Here is a 19704-nt window from a genome sequence, read left to right on the forward strand (position 1 = left end):
TTGCTTCATATGGCTTATGTTCCTCTGTCTTCCCATTGTTTCTATGTGTGGTTTGCAGGTTTGTTAAAGTTGTGGGTCTGAGGTTGGTTTATTTAATTCAGCTTCTCCTCCTATAATTCTCCTTAATAAGTAGAACCACTTTAAAGTCTTGATTTTCTGCTGTTCATTTGCTGAGCACAGCAGGGAGTTTCTATTTGCTGATCTCAGCAGGGGACTTTTATGTTTAGGAAGTGGGAAGTGGGCATATCTTGTTTTTGTTTTTTTGGTGTTTTTTTTTTATTTGGCCCTAGTTGTGTCCAGGAATACAGTGGGTGTGACCTCTGAGAATCTGAGGGTGTGTTCTACCCAGTTACTCTCTGGGAGTGGGGTTTGTTCTCAGTATGAGGGGGGAGGTGTAGCTCAGGTCTCCCTGGAAACCTGAGTCACTGCCCCTGCCCCTTACTTCCTCCTTTCTGGAAGGTCTTTCATGGTGATTGGAGCTGGAGAGCTTTTTGGACATTGGTCACCTGGTTTCATTCTAATCTTGTACTGGGCAGAGGGAGCAACCCCTCCCCCAGATATGGCCACCTCTGCACTGGAGAATGAGTCAGCTCAGCTCAGGTCCGTTTCCTATTACAAGACCAGTTTTCTCAGCCCTCCTTATCCCCGGAGCCTCATGCAAGTGGCTGTGAGTGATATTCTCTGCTCTGTCCCTTTAAAGCTGCTCTTTCCTTTGCCTGCTGCTTCCCACAGACAGAACTCTCGCTCTTCTCCCCACTCTACCTGTCCCGCTATCTCCTCCAGACCCTGGATTTCTAGGCTGGGTCTCTGGTCCTGAGACTGAGGACCTCCTCTCAGGGTCTCTCTCCTTGTAATGAGAGCCCTTCTGGACTCTCAGCCTCAGCCTCCCCTCACTCCTGGGAGCAGGGGATCCCCCATTGCACCCCCGCACTCCCTACCAGGATTGGTATGGATTCTTCTGTGCTCCTTGGTTTTCTAGTACTGTTCTTTTAGGCCAAAGTTGGTTTTTCACAATGACTGTTCTTAATTTGTAATCCAGTTTGGTCATGGAAGGTGGCCGTCTGTGCGTCTTCCTACTCTGCTGCCATCTTGGAATCTCTATGAGTACATTCTCGTCTCTTGCCTCAGTGGGGCCCCTCCTCCAGCAGCTGCGGTGGTGGCAGGGTATTGCACCCTCTGGGGCTGGCATCGCGGCCGGGACAGTTAACTTTTTATTATAAGAGGTAAGAAGACCTCTTACTTTCCAGAAAGCCCTGTGTTCATGCAGAATTAGGAAACATATCCTGAGTCTGTATATACATTCACTTTCTTTCTGACAATTCCAAAGACTGCGCTAGAGCGATCACGTGGCTTTCTGAGCAGAGGTTCTAGGTTTAAGAATCCAAGCCTCTACTGTTCCTTCAAGAGTCACAATCTCATAACCTGCTTTCCTGTGTCTGTGCTCCATGTAACTACTCTCATCAGCAAATAGAGTTCAGTCAACCTCCTCCTGTGACTGATCATGTAGATGTACTCTGCTGGAATAAATCTCATCAATTGGCACAGTTCAGTGGTGTTTCCTTCTAGAAGGAGTAATGCAGGATTGAGGCATTCTATTACCTGGAGCTGGATACTGAGATTATTTAATAATATCACCTGGTATTTTTCCATATGGCCAGCTGTGAGCCATAAATTTCCTTTTTGTTCTAGCAAAGCTAGGACCTGATGCGGCACAAAGATGGTACAGGTTGCACAAGAGAATATTTCTCAGCTGCTTGCAACAGTTCTAAGACAGGCAGGCCATCTGAGGGCCATACTACCTAGTCTTTTGGACAGGTATGCTACCAGCTGAGTTAGGTCCCTAGGCTTCTGTGTCAGGACGCCAAGTGCTATTCCTTGTTTTTCAAGGACATACAGCTGAAAAGGCCTTGCTAAATTTGGAAGCCCTAAAGCAAGTTTCAAGATTAGTTGGTTTTCAGAGTCTTAAAGACCTGTTGACATTCCCTGTTCCATTCTAGAGGTGTCTCTTCATGGCCTCTCAGGGCCTCATATAATGGGTTGGCTATAAGTCCAAAATTTGGGGTCCAATTCAGAAATAGCCAGCCATAACTAGGAATACCTGTAACAGTTTTTGGGTTCTTGGTTCCTGTATCCTGATAATAGCCTCTTTCCTGTTGCCAGCAAACTCCCTCTTTCCTGGTTCTAGAAGGAATCCTAAAAATTTACCTGTTAATGGCTTAGCTGAGCTTTCTTGGCTGATACTTTATACTCATGGGCAGCTGAGTGATTCAGGTATCTCCTAGGTATCACTGGTAATCAGGAGATTATCTACATATTGTAATAATGTTCCTTGTTTTAGTTGTAGGCTAGCAAGTTATTGTCTTAAGATTTCCCCCAAAATGCTATGGAGTTCTTAAATCCTTGTGGCAGCACTGTCCTGCAGTGTTGAGTCTTAACCTGTGATTTCAATACCTGCTACTCAAAGGCAAATAGTGGCTGAGAGTCCTTTGCAACTGAAATGCAGAAAAATGTATCCTTTAAATCTAAGACTGAAAACCAATGGCTGTCTCCAGGGATATTGTTGATTAAAGTGTATAGGTTTGGCACTGTGGGATGAATGTCCTGGACATTTATTTAATAGCCCGTAAGTTCTGCACAAATTGATATTCTTGGGAATTGGGTTTTTTCATCAGCAAGACTGGGGTGTTATGCGGTGATCTGCATGGTTGGAATAATTTACTAGGGAACAAATTTTTGTGGCATCCACAAAAACCCTTGTTCTTACCTAATTCCAGTGTGCTGATCTCAAATCTGACATTAGTTTTTCTCTGTAAGCTACAGATTTTTTGCAATTCAAGATTTTAGGTTTTCATCTTATTGTAAAATTTTCAACATTTAGTTTAACATAATGAGGTAGAATGTCTTCTTGGGCATCATCTTTGTGAAAATATAATAATTTATATAGTGCAGTAAATACACTAATACACTAAAAAATATGATTGCATCAGAATTTGTCTACAATTTCAAAATAGAACATATTAAAACACTTATTTTAATCACAAAATTTGTGCAAAACTTATTTAAATTCTATTCAGGCAAAAATTTGCGGTTTTACTTCTTCTGTTTGTGTACTTGTTGAGGACAATCTCGTCTGATGCTCCAGTAGTAGTCTGCTCACCACTAACAGCTCCAAGATTTTTGGGAAACTCATGAAGGTGACTGACTGTTCAGGAAGTGAATCTTAACGCTCATGTTACATCCAATGTCGTGGAAAGCCAACAGCATCCTTTGAACCAGAAGTTCATAGTTTTCTGCTTTTTTGTTGCCAAGGAAGTTCTTTGTAACTGCCACAAAAGACTGCCATGCTGCTTTCTCCTCCTTACTCATCTTCCTGGAAAATTCTTTGTCACATATGAGGGTTCAAATTTGAGGTTCATCAAATACACCTGCTTTTATCTTCTCGAAAGACAAAGCAGGAAAAGCAGAAATAATATTTTGAAAGCATTCACTTTCTCTATTCAAAGCCTGAACAAACTGCTTCATTAAGCCAACTTTGATGTGAAGTGGGGGGAAAATGATCCTGTCTCAATTAACTACAGGCTCATTCACAATATTTTGCATCCCTACTTCCAGAGCTTCACATTTCGGCCACTCCTTCTGTGTCCAGTGTTTCTCCCGAGCTCGGCTGTCCCACAAACACAGAAAGTAAGGATACTTTGTGAAACCTCTCTGTTGTCCTAGCAGAAAATTTACCATTTTAAGATCCACACAAATGATCCAGTTATGCTCCTCATACTTCAGAAAGTCAAGGACAATTTTTATGTCATTATAATCTTCTCGCAGATGAGTTGAATAACCAGTTGGAACCGCTAAAATAACATTACTGTTGTGTAGGAGAACACATTTCAGACTCTGTTTAGAGCTGTCAAGAAATAGCCACCATTCTGTTGGACTGTAAGTGGTAACACCTAGCTGGCTGAGAAGACTAGTGATATCATGGCAGTAAACAAAGTGTTTGTCTTCGGAAAAAAAGTCCGCAAAGATTTGTTCACACTTCCTGAAATGGGATACTTTAGCTGACTGGTGAAGTACATTCTTTTCTTGAAGCCTGGAGGCTAATAACTCAGCTGCTTTCTTTGATAGGCCCAAATCTCTTACTAAGTCATTCAATTTGAGTTGGCTAAACTGCTGAGGGGTTAATGACTGCTTGGCACCAGAAGACCCTTCAGATTCTACAACCATTTCCTCATGCATCTTATCAAAATACACTTGATCACCATGTTCACTTTCTTCATCCTTAGAAGAAATAAACCCATTGAAAACTGGAACCGGGAGTGTCTCAGAGTGTGGGATAGGTCGTATTGCTGAAGGAATATTAGGATATGCGATCATATGCCATTTTTTCTTGCCGATGCCCTTTGCATGGACCAGACAGAAATAACAGTCACTGCTGTGGTCCTTAGGTTCATGCCAAACCATGGGAATACCAAAAGGCATTCCTTTGCATTTTCCTTTTGTCCAGTCACGAAGCATTTCCTCACAATTATGACACACAATATGAGGAGCCCAATTCTCATCTTGATCGCCAAGGGGAACTTGAAAATAGGCAATATATGCACGTGTCACAAATGATGAAATATTGTGCCTTTGACGTTGAAGTGTGTAACAGCCACATATATAACAGAAGGTGTCAGGACTATTCTTATATTTATGCCTCCTCGAAGAAGCCATGATTCAATCTTAAAACAAAATAAGAGGGTGTTTTTATCAGATAATAATTTTTTTACATTTAAAAACAACTACAATTAATGTAAAAGTGATGTTTGTAAAACATTAATTGCCTTGTGGTTATGTTCAATCCAAGAGTCATTGCCCTTTAACTCCAATTTCAAAACCAATGAATGCCATTAACTGTAACAAAAAGAAATTAAAGTTGCATAAAAACTAGAGCATGCACCAAAAAACAGATTTCATATTTGGAATCAGTGATGCAGAAATACATAGAAACAGTTCTAAAACCTCATGCAACAGAAAATGAAAAAAAAAATTGTTCCCCAGTGTTACACGTATTCTAGGAATCGCTGGAGAACAGGTTGAATATCTTCTAATGCCTCTCATTTTAGAGGATATTGTTTTTTGTTGGGGACCCTAAGCCCCTCTTTTAGTTCTATTTTTACAGGTTTGGCTCTCTTAGGTCTGCCCGGAGGCCTAGACACAGTGATTTACCGATAGATGAATTTCTTCTGGTCCTTTTTCTGTAGTGCTTTCTAGGTCTCCCAAGGTTTTACCACAAATTGCCAGACGTGTTCAGGCAGAATCTGAAATTCTAAAAGCTGTTGCTCAGGAACAAAGGTAATCTGTGCTCTCAGTTTGGCCAACAAGTCCCACCCTAAGAGAGAGATGGGGCACTCGGGATGTACAAAAACTTCTGAGTTAACACAGTATCCCCAGTTGCCACTCAAGTGGCTCTAAAAAAGGTTGGGACTCAGGTTGCCCTGAAAACCCAGTGACAGTTATACTTGCTTGGAAGTCTTGGTCAGAGGGGTGTTTACAACAGAATATGTAGCTCTGGCATCTATTTAAAAATCTGTTTACCCCCACTGTTAGTTTCACCTGGGTTCCTGGGGGGTGACGTGGATGGACTATTGCAAAGTTGGAACCCCTGGACCTGTTCAGACCAAATCAGTTCCTTTGTCTAAACAAACTCAGGCTTCGTTCCTTGCTTTGGGACGACCCTTGCTCTTATTTGGACAGTCGTTGTTCCAGTGCGCTTTCTGTTTGCAGTGGGCACATTGATCCTTGCTGATATTGGGACCAGACTTTTTTTCCGGAGATCCAGTTCTTCTCTTTTCCTTTTCCTGTCACCTCACTCAGGAAAATTGTTGCAGCCTGAGCTTTCTTATACTCCCTACCATTAAATACCTTAAAAGCAAAGTCTACTAACTGGGATGGATTCATACCAAGACTGCCATCCAGCTTCCATAGCTTTTTCCTTATATCAGGAGGACTCTGTGCAATGAGTCATGTTCACCATGCAAGTGTTTTCTGGTGCTACAGGGTCAATATCAGTGTACTTCCTGTAAGCCTGATAGATTCTGTCAAGGAACTCAGAAGGGTCTTCCGTAGGCTTCTGCTGAACTACCTGAACCATATTCAGACTTTTCTGCTTAGGGACTGCCTTCCTCAGGCCTGCTAGGAAGCACCTTTTATAATGCTCCAATCTGGGAAGATCTCCACGTCAGTCCCAGTTAGGCTCAGCTGAGGGGACGGCAGCCTCAGGAATAGGGGTGTTGTTCGGGTTTTCCTGATGTCTTTTACTGGTTTCCTCCCTGGCCTTGTCTAACACAAGGTGCTGCTCCTCTCCTGTAAGTAAGATATTCAGAAGGGCCTGCATGTTTGCCCAACTGGGAAGGCGAGGGGCAAAAATGGAGGTAATTAGATCAGTCATCTTTCCTGGATCATCCCGACAGGAGGGATTAGAACTCTTCCAGTTAAGAAGGTCGGATGTGGAAAAAGGGGCAGGAGCCCAGTAATCTCCAGCAGGAGCCCGCCCTGGCCGATTCCTCCAGGCAGCTGTCCTAAAGGATATTGCCCTGCTGCCAGCAGAGCCAGGCCCAAATCGAGCTCCCCGCGGGTGTGGCTTGGGGAGGCCTCTCCTCACCCTTCTCCCTTGGAACATGGGGGAGCCAGCCCTTTCTCCTCCCGGGGTGCGGTTGGAGGGGATGGCAGCAGCACTGGTGGTGGCAGAGCTGGTGGCTTGGCTTGCCCTGCACTGGCAGCCAGGATAACTTCCTGATCTCCGAGTTCCAGATCCTCCCGAGACTTACTGTCTGGGAGGGGCTCTACTTTCTGTTCACCATAAGCTTATTACCCTTTTTATTTGCCTCTTGGTTATGTACTGCCATCAAAGCCTGTACATACAGTATTTTGTCCCATTTCCCTGAATATTGACAGAACAATTAAAGCTGATATACAGTATAGTAATTTAAAGATCCGACCAGTGCTTACCTGAGTCAAGTATATGCATTGGCCAAAGAGTATTACAGAAAAACGCTATTCTTTTCATCACAGACTGGTGAGCATAGGTCGACCAATCAGCCCAAAATCTCCTTAGGGGTCTTTCCTTAGGAATCTTTCCTTAGGAATGGACAATGTATCACCCATTCTATTACAATATCAGACAAAAATGAAACAGAAACCAGAATCAGACAAACCAGAGAGGAACCTTTAACCTGTTATACAATACCGTAATCTGGGATTTCAGCATGCAACCAGACCAGAAAGACGCCTGCCCAATCTCAGTCAGGGTGTTGCATGACAGGGGGCGCCTGGAGGATGAAATCAGCAGAACTTTCCCAAGTAAATACACAATCAACAGCTTCTTGGGGGTACTGTAGTCAGATCCTCCAGGGTCCCCTAGTCTAGGCAGCTGATGGGACTCCCACCAGGGATATTCCACAAAGTCCCTGGGCCTTACCAGAATCCCATGTCGGGTCCCACCTGGGGCCCCAGAAATATGTTACTGGACTACAACTGGTCCAGGGTTCAGGTTGCCCCCAGCCACAATAGCCAATAAGCAGATACTGGATTGGAGAGGGAAGCAGGCATCTTTAATCAAGATTGCTAGCAACTTGAGAAGACAGGGGGCATATCCTAGCCCAAAGCCTGCCTTACACTCTCAGTTGTGAGGGCTGATTATATACTTTTTCAGGTGAGGTTAGTACAGTGGGGGGCATGCAGTTAGTCATAAAGCTGGATAGCTGGTTCCCAGCATTGTAAGAGTCATCAAGCAGGATGGCTGGTTCCCAAAATCGTAATTTCTTCTCCATGGTGTTTCAATCTAATTTCAGTCTTTATTGCTTTTTGGGAACAGTCATCTCCTCAGGGTATGGGAAAGTCCAGCTTCAGTAGTTCTGTATTCCTGGGTGGGGGTGCTAAAGACAATATAGGAAACAGGTTACATCGAGTGCACTAGCAATCACTGATTGTGTACTCTATCAATACCCTGTCACTTCCATGCCCTCCCTGGCACCTTCACCTTCTCACCAACCCAGAAGCTCTCCAAAACCCCTCCTCTTTGGATTTTATGAAGACTTCATTCATTACACAGGCATAAATGATTCGGTCATTGGCCATTGCTGATGGAACTCAATCCCCCCCAACCACATGGTCGATTCCCATGGTAACTAGCCCCCATCCTATCCTAAGTTGAGGGCCAAAAGTCACCTCATTAACATAACAAATAAACACCTGTGTTGCTCTCATCATTAAGGAGATTGGAAGGGTTTTAGGAGCTCTGGCCAGTTAGCTCAGTGGTAGAGCATTGGCCCAGCCTGTGGATGTCCCAGGTTCAATTCCTGGTCAGGGCACACAGGAGAAGCACCCATCTGCTTCTCCACTCCTCCCCCTCTCGCTTCTCTCTCTCTCTCTTTTCTCCTTCCCTCCTGCAGCCATGGCTTGATTAGAGCCAGTTTGGCCCTGGGCGCTGAGGATGGCTCCATGGCCTCTGCCTCAGCTGCTAAAAAATGACTCTGGTTGCAACCGAGAAAGGGCCCCAGAAGGACAGAGATCACCCCCTAGTGAGCTTTCTGGGTGAATCCCAGTCAGGGCTCATGCGGGAGTCTGTGTCCCCTCCTCTCACTAAAATTAGAAATAAAAAAAAAATTAAAGAATGAAAGACTAAGGACCATATTTATCATAAATCACAATACCACACATTTATATTCAGCTTAATCAAAATCCTGGTTAAATTTTACTCTACCTACTTAATTTCTACACGCATGTAGCAGAATTTGGCTTGAGAAAATATATAATCAAACTAACAGTCTCATTTTTTTGTTGTTGTTCTTTTTTCTGAAGCTAGAAACGGGGAGAGACAGTCAGACAGACTCCTGCATGCGCCTGACCGGGATCCACCCGGCACGCCCACCAGGGGCGAAGCTCCGCCCACCAGGGGGGTGACGCTCTGCCCCTCTGGGGCATCGCTCCGCTGTGACCAGAGCCACTCCAGCGCCCGGGGCAGAGGCCAAGGAACCATCCCCAGCGCCCGGGCCATCCCTGCTCCAATGGAGCCTCGGCTGCGGGAGGGGAAGAGGGAGACAGAGAGGAAGGGGGGGGTGGAGAAGCAAATGGGTGCTTCTCCTGTGTGCCCTGGCCGGGAATCGAACCCGGGTCCCCCGCACGCCAGGCCGATGCTCTACCGCTGAGCCAACCAGCCAGGACAACAGTCTCATTTTGAAATAAATCAGCAATAACCTCAAGTAGGCTCCTATGTTGCCAGGTAATCAGTCATACCATAGTTATCTCGTTCTCTCTCCCACCCGCTTGAACAACAAGTGCAATTTGCTCCACTCTCCTCAAACCTCTAAGTCCTCCTCCACAGTTTTCAATCTCAGCTAATAATGGTGTGTCCTCTTTCACCGAGGAAATTGAAGCAATCATATAAGAACTTCAACAGTTGCCACAACCACATCTACCAACCTATTTGCCTATATCTCCATGGTCTCTATATTCTCTTATCATGACTGATCCGTGTAAGCGTCTAACCTGGTCCACATTCCCCATGTGTACACCGGATTCTACCCCCTTTCACTGACTCAAAAAAGTGACTTCAGCAATTTTTCCTCTTTATAAATATATTGTTATATTTATATTACAGATAATTATATAATTCTAATTCTAATATCTATATTAGATCAGTATACAAATATGCTATTATTTCTCCCACTAAAAGAGAAAAACCCTCTCTTAAATCTATTCTCCTATAATGCCCCATTTCACTTCTTTATTTAAACACAAAATTTCTTGAAATGGTTGTTATAGTCACTATTTCTAATTTTATTCTCCCAGTTTCTTTTGAATCCATTGGGATCAAATTTTATCCCACACCAGTCAACAAAAATATATAGGTTATCACTGACCTCATTGCTAAATCCAATGGTCAGTTCCCAGGCAATATCTTACTTGACATAGCAGCATAACACACAACTTACAATTGTCTCTACCTTAAAATACTACACTTAATTCCAGAACACTTTACCTAGTTTCCTTCCTACATTTTTAGCTATTTCTTCTTAGTCCTTTTTTCTGTTTCCTCCTCACTTCACTGCACCTAAAATACCAGAATGCCCAAAAACTAAATCTTTGAACCTTTCCTGTTTTCTATTTATATTCAAGCCCTAGATTAAATCAGCCAGCCTCATGACTTTAAATGCCATTTATAATCTGATAGGTAATATATTTATTCTATTTATAGACTGGATCTATCCCCAAATTCCTGACACAAATATCCAATTATTTAACATCCAATGGATACCTCATAAGTATCTCAAGCTTAACATGTCCAAAACTGAGTTCCTGACATCCTTTCCTTTCTCCATAGTCTTCCCACATCTCTTAATGGCAATTCCATCCTCCATCCTTCCAGTTTCTCAGCTTAAAAACAGAATCATCCTGGACCGCTGTTTCTTTCAAAGTCTAAATCTAATTTGTTAGCAAATTCTGTTGGCTTCCTTTATAATATACTCAGATTCCAATAATTTCTCACCTCCTCTATGGTTACCAAGCTGGTTGGAGCAAGCCTCTATCCATTTCTCACCCAGATAATTGTACTGACCTTTTAGCTGCTCTCCCTTCTTCCAACCTTGACTCCCTATAGGATGTGCCCAGTAGGAAGAGTAATTCTGTTAAATGAGAATTAGGTTATATTACTCTATTCTCAAAATCCTGCCATCTCAAACTCAGTAAAAGTCTAAGTCTTAACTGTGTTCCACAAGAACCTACATGACCTGGCTCCATATTATCTCTGTGATCTTATCTCCTATGAGTCTGCCTTTCATTGCTCTAGAGAGTCAAGGTCTGTGAAATACTGGAGATTTTACTTTAGTTGCAGACTGTGGGGAAAACAGCTGTAGTCAGTTATGCTTGCTGTTTTTCCAGATGCAAGCACTTTGCACAATTAGTGAGTGAGCACATTGTAGAAAGCCATGTATGTGTCTCTATGAAAAGCTAAGATTGCTTTCTCTTGGTGGTGATTCTCCCAGATCGCTGTCCCGCCACCACGAGGTGCGGTTCCCTGATTCCCTCAGCCACCACCGTGAAGGGCGGTTTTCCTGATCCCTTGCCCTCCACTGCGAAAAGCGGTTTTCTCTTGCTTATTCACTCATCTGTCTCTGCGAGCCTCCAATAAACGGGAATGGCCCAACGCTTTCTGGCTCCGCGGTTCCTCTATCGTCTGCCCGAATCCACCGTGAGCCTGCCTGGCCACCCGCGTTACACACATAAAGTTAAGTTGCCAGTTTCATTGTTGCTGCTAGAAAGTGTGAGACCACAGCAGCCAGAATATTAACATTTTGTGCTGGTTTCCTGAGCCCTAATTCCCACAGTGTGGTGCCTTCCTTTCTGTGGTAGTCTGCTCGGGCTGCCATAACACAATACCACAGATGGAGTGGCACAACAACAGAAATGTATCCTATCACACTTACGGAGACTGGAAGTCGCATATCACTGTGCCGGCAGTGTTAGTACCTGGTGAGAGCTCGCTCCTGGAGTAGCAGACAGCTTCTTTCTCACTGTGAGCTCATGTGGCCTTTCTCCTGTATGCCCACAGAGAGGAAGAGAGAACTCTGCTGACTCTTCTTATAAAGACACTAATTCTGTATCATATCAGGGCCCCGCCTCATTTAACCTTAGTTATTTCCTTAGAGGCTCCATCTCCAAGTGCATCCACTCTGGCAGCTGGGGCTTCAATATGAATTTGGGGAGGGGAAAGGTACAAACATTTAGTCAAGAACACTTCTAGCCTATTTAAAATATAATCACATCTTTCACCAAGAGTTCCTACAACTTTTCTGCTTTACTTCTTTCCTTAGTACTTATTACTATGTAATATCTCATATATATACTTATCATATATATCAGGGGTCAGGAACCTATGGCTCGCAAGCAGATGTGGCTCTTTTGATGGCTGCATCTGACTCGCAGACAAATCTTTAAAAAAATAACATTAAAAATATAAAACATTCTCATGTATTACAATTTATTCATTTCCTACCACTCATGTTCATGGTTGCAGGTGGCTGCAGCCAATCACAGCTGTCCTCCGAGACAACACCAAATTTTTATTGGATAATGCATAGCATACACGGGTGTATGGCTCTCACGGAATTACATTTTAAAATATGTGGTGTTCATGGCTCTCTCAGCCAAAAAGGTTCCCGACCCCTGATATATATTATCTGTATCAAAGACATTGTCATTATTTTCTCTTCATGGGAGGTTGGGAGAAGTTTTTAGTTTTTTGGGCTTTTTTAAATACCTTGACCCTCAGCTCAGACTGAAACACTTAAACCCCTACTCTCCTATCCTCTTCAGTTACCTAGTAGTACATTCATGGGCCACAAATTCCGATTTTAAAGTGAATTTAATCTGACCTGTGGTGGCACAGTGGCTAGAGCTTTGACCTAAAATGCTAGAGTCGCTGGTTCAAAACCCCAAGCTTGCCCAGTCAAGGCCCATACCAGAAGCAACTACAAGTTGATACTTCCCACCCTGCCCCAACCTCCTGCCTTTCTCCCTAAAATCAACAAATAAAACCTTTTTTTTTAAGTGAGTTTAAAAACACAACTGAAATGCTAAAACATCTAAACATGTCATTTTGAATTTGATAAATTTTAAGTATTTCAAGTTATGAAGTACTTTCTAAATGGAATGTATTTTGTATCATCCTTCCCCTCTGTAGACGGTCACATGTATACTCTTGACACCTATCAGCTGATTCTCTACTCTCTCTACATGATGTCAAAGACAAAGCAGAGAAAAGGCTGCTAGGGCACTCACTGCTTGAGGGAAAGTCGGGAGATGTCCAAAGGTCAATCTATTCCAACTTACCTCATAAGCTTTATTTATTTTTATTTCTTAAGAAAGCTACTTATATCCTGCTATGGTTTCTCATCTGAGTAGAGTGAGCAAAGTTACAAAAATGTGTTTATGCTTTAGTCTGAATATGAGTTGATACACAATCCTCACAGGATTCTGAAAATAATAGACAGGCTCAAAATCCTAAAACTTAGTATTTGGACTGGCTTTGCCTGTAATTTTTGGCCTGTGTATGATTTTGAGGTCAGGGACCGACTTATTGATGCTGCCCTTGCAGTTTTTGTTACTGCGCTCAGGAAATTTGCTTGCTGATTAAATGCATGGACCCGCACACTGAATGGGGTTAGAGTGTGTGAAGGCTCGGGTTGGATTTCCAGTTTTCTGACTCCCAGTCGGTGAAAGGTAGGCCACGAAGCCTCATCTTCTAGTCTTGCCTCCACCCCCAAACTTATTCTTCAAGGCTGGTGCCATTCCACTGCAGTCTGTGCCTCCTAAGCGTCACAGTGCCCTGTCTTCTGGGACTGGTAAAAATACGGCATGAACATTCAACCTTGGAGAATGCAAGTGAGTGAATCTGTTTTCAGGATAAAGATGGGTTAGCCTGCCCAAGAGCCAAAGATAGCTTGTTTTTCTCCATATAACCAAAAATTTTAGCATGAGCTCTACATGGTAAAATTTCCTGAAATTTATTCTGTGTTTAATTTCAAGAAGAAGAAAAATATAGCATTCTTCAGTGAATGAGCTTAATGAAATAAGTTTAATCAAATGGCATGATTATTTTTTTAGTTGAAGTTATTTCAATAAATAAAAACTTTACATTTTCTAAAATTTGCTTTTTAAAAAATGATTATAAAGGGGACTATATAGTATAAAGAAATAACACTGGAGTAGGAATCAGGACACCCAAGTTGTAACTCAGTCTCAGCCACTAAGTTGGTATATGACCCAAGTCTCATCATTTTTCTGGGTCTCCCATTCTCTTATTAATGTAATTAAAGCTTTGAACAAGTTGGTATCTTAGGCTCCTGTTAGAACTAACATTCTATGACTCTAACTTATTGCAACTAATGAACTCACAAATCTACTGATTTATATAGATTACTGCAATATTATAATACTATAGATATAAATTATCATAATATAAAATGTTTATTCCCAATGGATGAATAACAGCTGTTTTAGAAAGAATTTCACATGCCAGTGATGTGACATTGTTTTTCTAGGTACATTCCTCTCGTTGAAGGGAGCTGTGCTCACATTCTCCTGCATGGATCGAGCTGGTGGGTTAATGCAGCCACCATATGAAGTCTGGAGGGACCCGAACAACATAGATGACAATGAGAAATCTTGGAGAAGGAAACTGGTCATGAACTGCCCCTCTCTGTCACAAGAAATAGGAGATCATCAGTATACAATCATCTGCTCAGAAAAACAAGCCAAAGTTTTCTCACTGCCTTCTCAGACTTGCCTTTACGTCCATAATATCACCGAGACATCTTTTATTCTGCAAGCAGACGTGGTGGGCATGTGTAACAGTGCCTGCTTGGCCTGCTTTTGTGCTAATGGGCACATCATGATAATGAGGTACTTGCCTTCTTTATAAGTTCTCTGGTAATCACAACAGTGCCGACAAGGTACAGTTCTGAAGTGTATATGTGTAATGTGCAATATGCTATCAAGAAGCAACCTGAGATCCTTCTGAATGTTTATTGTTTGACAATTTGAAGAGCTTAACTTTTTTAATTTAATTTTTTTTTGCTAACAATGCTTTGCATTGTGAATAAAAAATATATTTTAATTGACATTAAGGAATCTAAGGAAAGAGTGATTTCCCAGTCATTCACACATTCGTTCAGCAAACATTTATTGAGCATATATTATCTCCTAGAAGCTATGCCATGCACTGGAAATACAAAGATGAATAATCTACAAGGAAAATAAATGAACTGTACTTTTACTATGTTTCATAGTCCACACAAGAATTTTACATACATAATTTAATTTGATCCTTATAGCTTCTCTAATACATAGAAAATAATTATAGGTATTTGTTGCCTGACCTGTGGTGATGCAGTGGATAAAGTGTCGACCTGGAACCCTGCGGTCGCTGGTTTGAAACCCCAGGCTTGCCTGGTCAGGGCACATATGGGAGTTGATGCTTCCTGCTCCTCCCCCCCTCTCTCTCTCTCTCTTTCTCTCTCTCTCTCTCTTTCTCTCTCTCTCTCCCCTCTCTAAAATGAATGAAAAAATAAAACAAAAGGGAAATAATTATTTGCATCCACTATTTTACATATGTTAATAAAATAACCTCTTCCCCACCACCACCCATTAATTTGACTGAATTTAGCATGGTAATCTATTTAACTGGGTTTGTTTTGGACTCCTCTAAGGAGCTTAGTCACTTTAAATGCCATAACATATACTTTTAAATATTTTTTTCATACTGAGTATTTGAAGTCCAGTAAAGAATCCATACTTACAGAACATCTCAACTCAGACAAGCCACATACCAACCCCTCAACAGGCACGTGTGGTAGTGGCTCCCATAACAGACAGCAGAGTGCTAGAGCCTCATGAGAAGCTTATTCCAACAGCACTTATTTCAGTCCCATTTTATATGGTAAGATTCTAGGGTTCAAACTGTAATTACAAATTACTCTGATATGGGAAATTAGTACTTATTTTTTTCAAGGTGCTGGTTTTATGATCTGGGATAATTTTACATCATTGTGCATACTGGAATTAGTTGGATGGTTTCAAAATTTGAGATATAATTACAAGTTCACTTTACTCCTTTTGGCATTAGAAGTGTGACTTAAAAGAAATGAGACTGGTTTGCCTAAGTAGTTTATAAAACTGGCTCTAATGACAGTATCCGAAGGGACAGTCTAATGAATTTAAGCAAAATCATTGGGTATACAATAGGATAAGCATATAGATAGCCATTCAGTAAGACACCGAAGATGGGTTGTCTTCATTTGGATGTGCGAGTTCTCAACTATTATTTATAACTTACTCGCATTCCCTTACAGCCCTGGCCGTGCTTATTTATTAATCATGCCTTCAGTGCAGGTGCCCTAAGTCATAGGTAATTTTCATCTCCTGTGTGTAGAGGGGGTAAAGGAACAGGGAGCAAAGCCACTCCATTCCCAGAAACAGTGAACTGGACCACGTCTCCATCAGGGTACATATAACCTCCTCAGACTCAAGAGTTTTGCCTTAAAGTCCAAGTATCCAGTCAAGCACTTTCCAGAGGTAGTGTTTCCGCTGTAACCAAAGACTATAACCACAGTGTAGGAACTGGTGAAATGCTGCAAAAGTATCCTGAAATGGTTGGCCACTGCATTTAATCCATTCTTCCAGGACATGTGCTAAGTATCTAACTGGATTAAGATAGAAAAACCATGCCCATGATATTTTGTCTATACAATTTTATGTCAAAGTCAGTTTATTACCACTGAGGCTCCAAGAGATTAAAAAGAAGTAACCATAAAATAGTGATATAAAAATTACTATTTTTCTGTAAGGATCTGCCATTTTATACAGAGAAATGAAAAGGTTCCAACAATTTGAATATGAAATGTGGATTTGCTTTTTTCCATGCAGCCTACCTAGTCTTCGCCCAATGTTGGATGTAAATTATTTGCCACTGACAGACATGAGGATAGCACGGACATTTTGTTTTACCAATGAAGGACAGGCATTGTACCTCGTTTCTCCTACTGAAATTCAGCGGTTAACATACAGCCAGGAGATGTGTGATAATCTACAGGTGGGTTAGGCACATTTATAAAAGAAAAAAAAAATCAATGGAATGGCTGTAAAAAGAGAGAGAATGAGAGAGATGTCTGAAAGCTGAAGTATTATTGGGCCAGACAATAAATATGCCTTCCCTAGAATATGTCTTGAATGTAATTTTCATCACTGGGACCATACCAAACTCCAGTGTGGTTCTAGGTATATACAGAAAAAGAGAAGAGGACAAAATGGGAAGATTATGCATAAAACAGTGGTACCTTGAGATATGAATTTAATTTGTTCTGTAACTGAGCTTGTAAGTCAGTCAACTCGTATATCAAACTGCTGATACTGGACCCGTGTGCCAATGGGCCAACTAGCAGCAGCTTCCCAAATCACGACTCGTATCTCGGAATTTCACTCCGATCTCGAACAAAAATATGGACAGAGTCGCAGCTCATATCTAAAAAAAAAAAAAAAATTGTATGTTGGTCTGTTCGTATCTCAAGATACCACTATACTAACAATTATTTTTTGTTTTGTTTTTGCCTGTGGAGAATACCCTGAAAAATTATAAACTCCTCCTCCAGGGTGGAGAATGTGTGTGTGCCCACAGAAACTGCATACAGTTCAGGGAGTTCATGAACTTGTTTGTAAGAAAACTGAATCTGACTAAGAGCCGTACAAAATAAATACATATTTATTCTATGGGTTAGAATTGGGCGTTTGCTTTTGATCATAGCAATAAGCAGAGCCTAGAAACAGAATAAATATTAAAGCCTATGCAACCTTGGGTAAGTAAAAGTGATCACAATTTTTTTAAATATTATAGAAATTTTATTAGTTCAGTCCCATTTTATAAAGAAGAAACCTAAAATTATTCATTATATAGAAGCTTAGAGTATAAGCTCTCAACTACTTAAGTTGTATTTTTCACACTTGTATAACTTTGGGTATTTTACTTAACCTACCTGTATGCTCTTCCTTAGAGCATCATTGTAAGAATTAAGGAAGAATTCCTACAAAGAACTGAGCACAGTGCCTGGAATATAGTTGTTTTTTAAATAAGTAATAATAAATATTGTTGTTATTCAACAAGTGCTGAGTTTTACTCTGTGCCTTGTACTTGACTAGGCTCTAGGAATGCAATAATAAACGAGATACAGGTCCCTGCCTGCTGGTGTAGAGGGAGAGATAGGTACAGACAACCACAGTACTCTGTGGAAATGCTGTCTGTAGATGGCTGTGAAGGGACTGGGGAGACCTCCAAGAGGGGTACCTGGGTTGGTGAACAGAGAGAGGGAGTAGTTAGAATTCTGAAGGGTTAGTAGGAGTTACCCATGAGAATGAATGGCTGGGGATGGAAAAGGGAATGATAGTCTTGACACAGAATGCCATGCGAAAGCCCAGAGGCTCAAGAAACTGCCAACAAAGTTCAGAGTTGGAAAGTGAAAAGAATGGAGGGATGGTGCTGGAAAATTAGTCAAGAATAGAGCTTGGAGCCTGACCAGTGGTGGCACAGTGGATAGAACATCAACCTGGGATGCCGAGGTCCCAGGTTTGAAACCCTGAGGCCGCTGGCCTGAGTGTGGGCTTACCAGCTTGAGTGCAGGGCTGCCGGCTTGAGTGTGGGATCATAGACCTGACTCCATGGTTGTTGGCTTGAAGCCCAAAGTCACTGGCTTGAGCAAGGGGTCACTGGCTCAGCTTGAGTCCCCCAGTTGAGGCACATATCAGAAAGCAATCAGTGAACAACTGAAGTGTCACAACTACGTGTTGATGCTTCTCGTCTCTCTCCCTTCCTGTCTATCCCCATCTGTCCTCTCTCTGTCTCCTTCACTTGGGAAAAAAAAATAGAGCTTGGAGCATTTTGTAAGCTCCTTAAGGAATTCTGGCATTTATCCTACAAGGGCAACAGAAAATGATTTTTAAAATTTAGCAAATTTGTTCATTGTAACTAGTATTCTGGTTGCAGCATGGCAATTGGTTTTGAGGAATTAAGACTTAAGGGAGGGAGAACCATTAGGAGGCTTTTAAAAAATAATTAAGGCCAAAAATAACAGTGGCTTGAAATAAGACAACCAGCAGTGAGGATGGAGAAAAGTTAGCAGATTCCAAAGCTAAGAAGTGTAAACTGTTGGATTGGAGGATTATTAGAGGTAGACGTGAGGGAAAGAAAGGAATTAACAACTACTCCTGGGGTTCTGGCTTGGGAAACCAAATAGACGGAATACTGTCCTTTCCAAAGAGAAAGAATTAGGAGGAAGAGCACAGTCTGGTGAGGAGAGGTGAGGGAGGTGATGAAGATGCAGTCATACTGCAAGTTCATAGACAAACTGATATTAAGTCACAGAGTTTTGGCTGATGAGCCTTCCTCCATATTGATAGTTCTCATTTTGATCTGCTTTAGAAAGACCGGGAGATCAAGTTTAAATACAGATAACTGGAGAACATCTTGTAGAGTCTGATTTAGTATGTGTGGAATAGAGCCCGAGCCTCTGTGTTTCTAACAAGATTTTTCCCATTGCTAAAGCACACCAGATATTGAGAGCAATGGTATCTCATCATGCAGTTCTGCCTGTTTGACTCATTTAAATTATCTTGAGCCATTTCATAATTTTATACTTGATATAAAAATAAATCCATTTGAATCCATTTTAACACAATTTAAATTCATAAAAATTTAAAAATTTAAATAAATAATAATAAATCCACCCTTTCTCCACATACCACCAAAAGCTTCCGATTGCCTAGGGCAATCCATGCTTGGCTGAGGAGAGGATGGGCAGGGCTACGATAATTGCAAAAGATGAGAAGTAGAGATTAAGAGTCATTATTCAGTTGAAAATTAACCCTAGAATGAATATATTATCTTCCCATGTTTTCTAATTCTAAAGGGAAGAAGAGCACAGAAAAAAATGGAAATTTTAGGATGTCAGTTATTGGAGAAGGGAAGGATAAAGAGGAGAAAGAAACACCAGAAACAGAACTAGGAGCAAAGCAAAAGTCGCCAGGAAAATACGGAAAGCAGACTGTCTTTTCACGATGTGCTCTAACAACCAGTGTTATCTTTGACCTGTTCACTTATTTATAGTTACTCCAATGCTTTTT

General features: G+C 41.6%; 1 protein-coding gene across 4 annotated transcripts in view; it reads left to right on the forward strand.

Annotated features, from left to right (window-relative positions):
• Positions 1 to 19704, forward strand: part of STXBP5L (syntaxin binding protein 5L) — a 351861-nt gene that overhangs the window by 323509 nt on the left and 8648 nt on the right. For all 4 annotated transcript variants that reach the window (XM_066347937.1, XM_066347939.1, XM_066347938.1 and 1 more), the window contains 2 exons: positions 14079 to 14439; positions 16462 to 16627. In XM_066347937.1, coding sequence (XP_066204034.1) covers positions 14079 to 14439; positions 16462 to 16627 — 527 coding nt within the window. The remainder of the gene's footprint in view (positions 1 to 14078; positions 14440 to 16461; positions 16628 to 19704) is intronic.

Source organism: Saccopteryx leptura, chromosome 8 (assembly GCF_036850995.1).
Source record: "Saccopteryx leptura isolate mSacLep1 chromosome 8, mSacLep1_pri_phased_curated, whole genome shotgun sequence".
NCBI classification, from domain to species: Eukaryota; Metazoa; Chordata; class Mammalia; order Chiroptera; family Emballonuridae; genus Saccopteryx; species Saccopteryx leptura.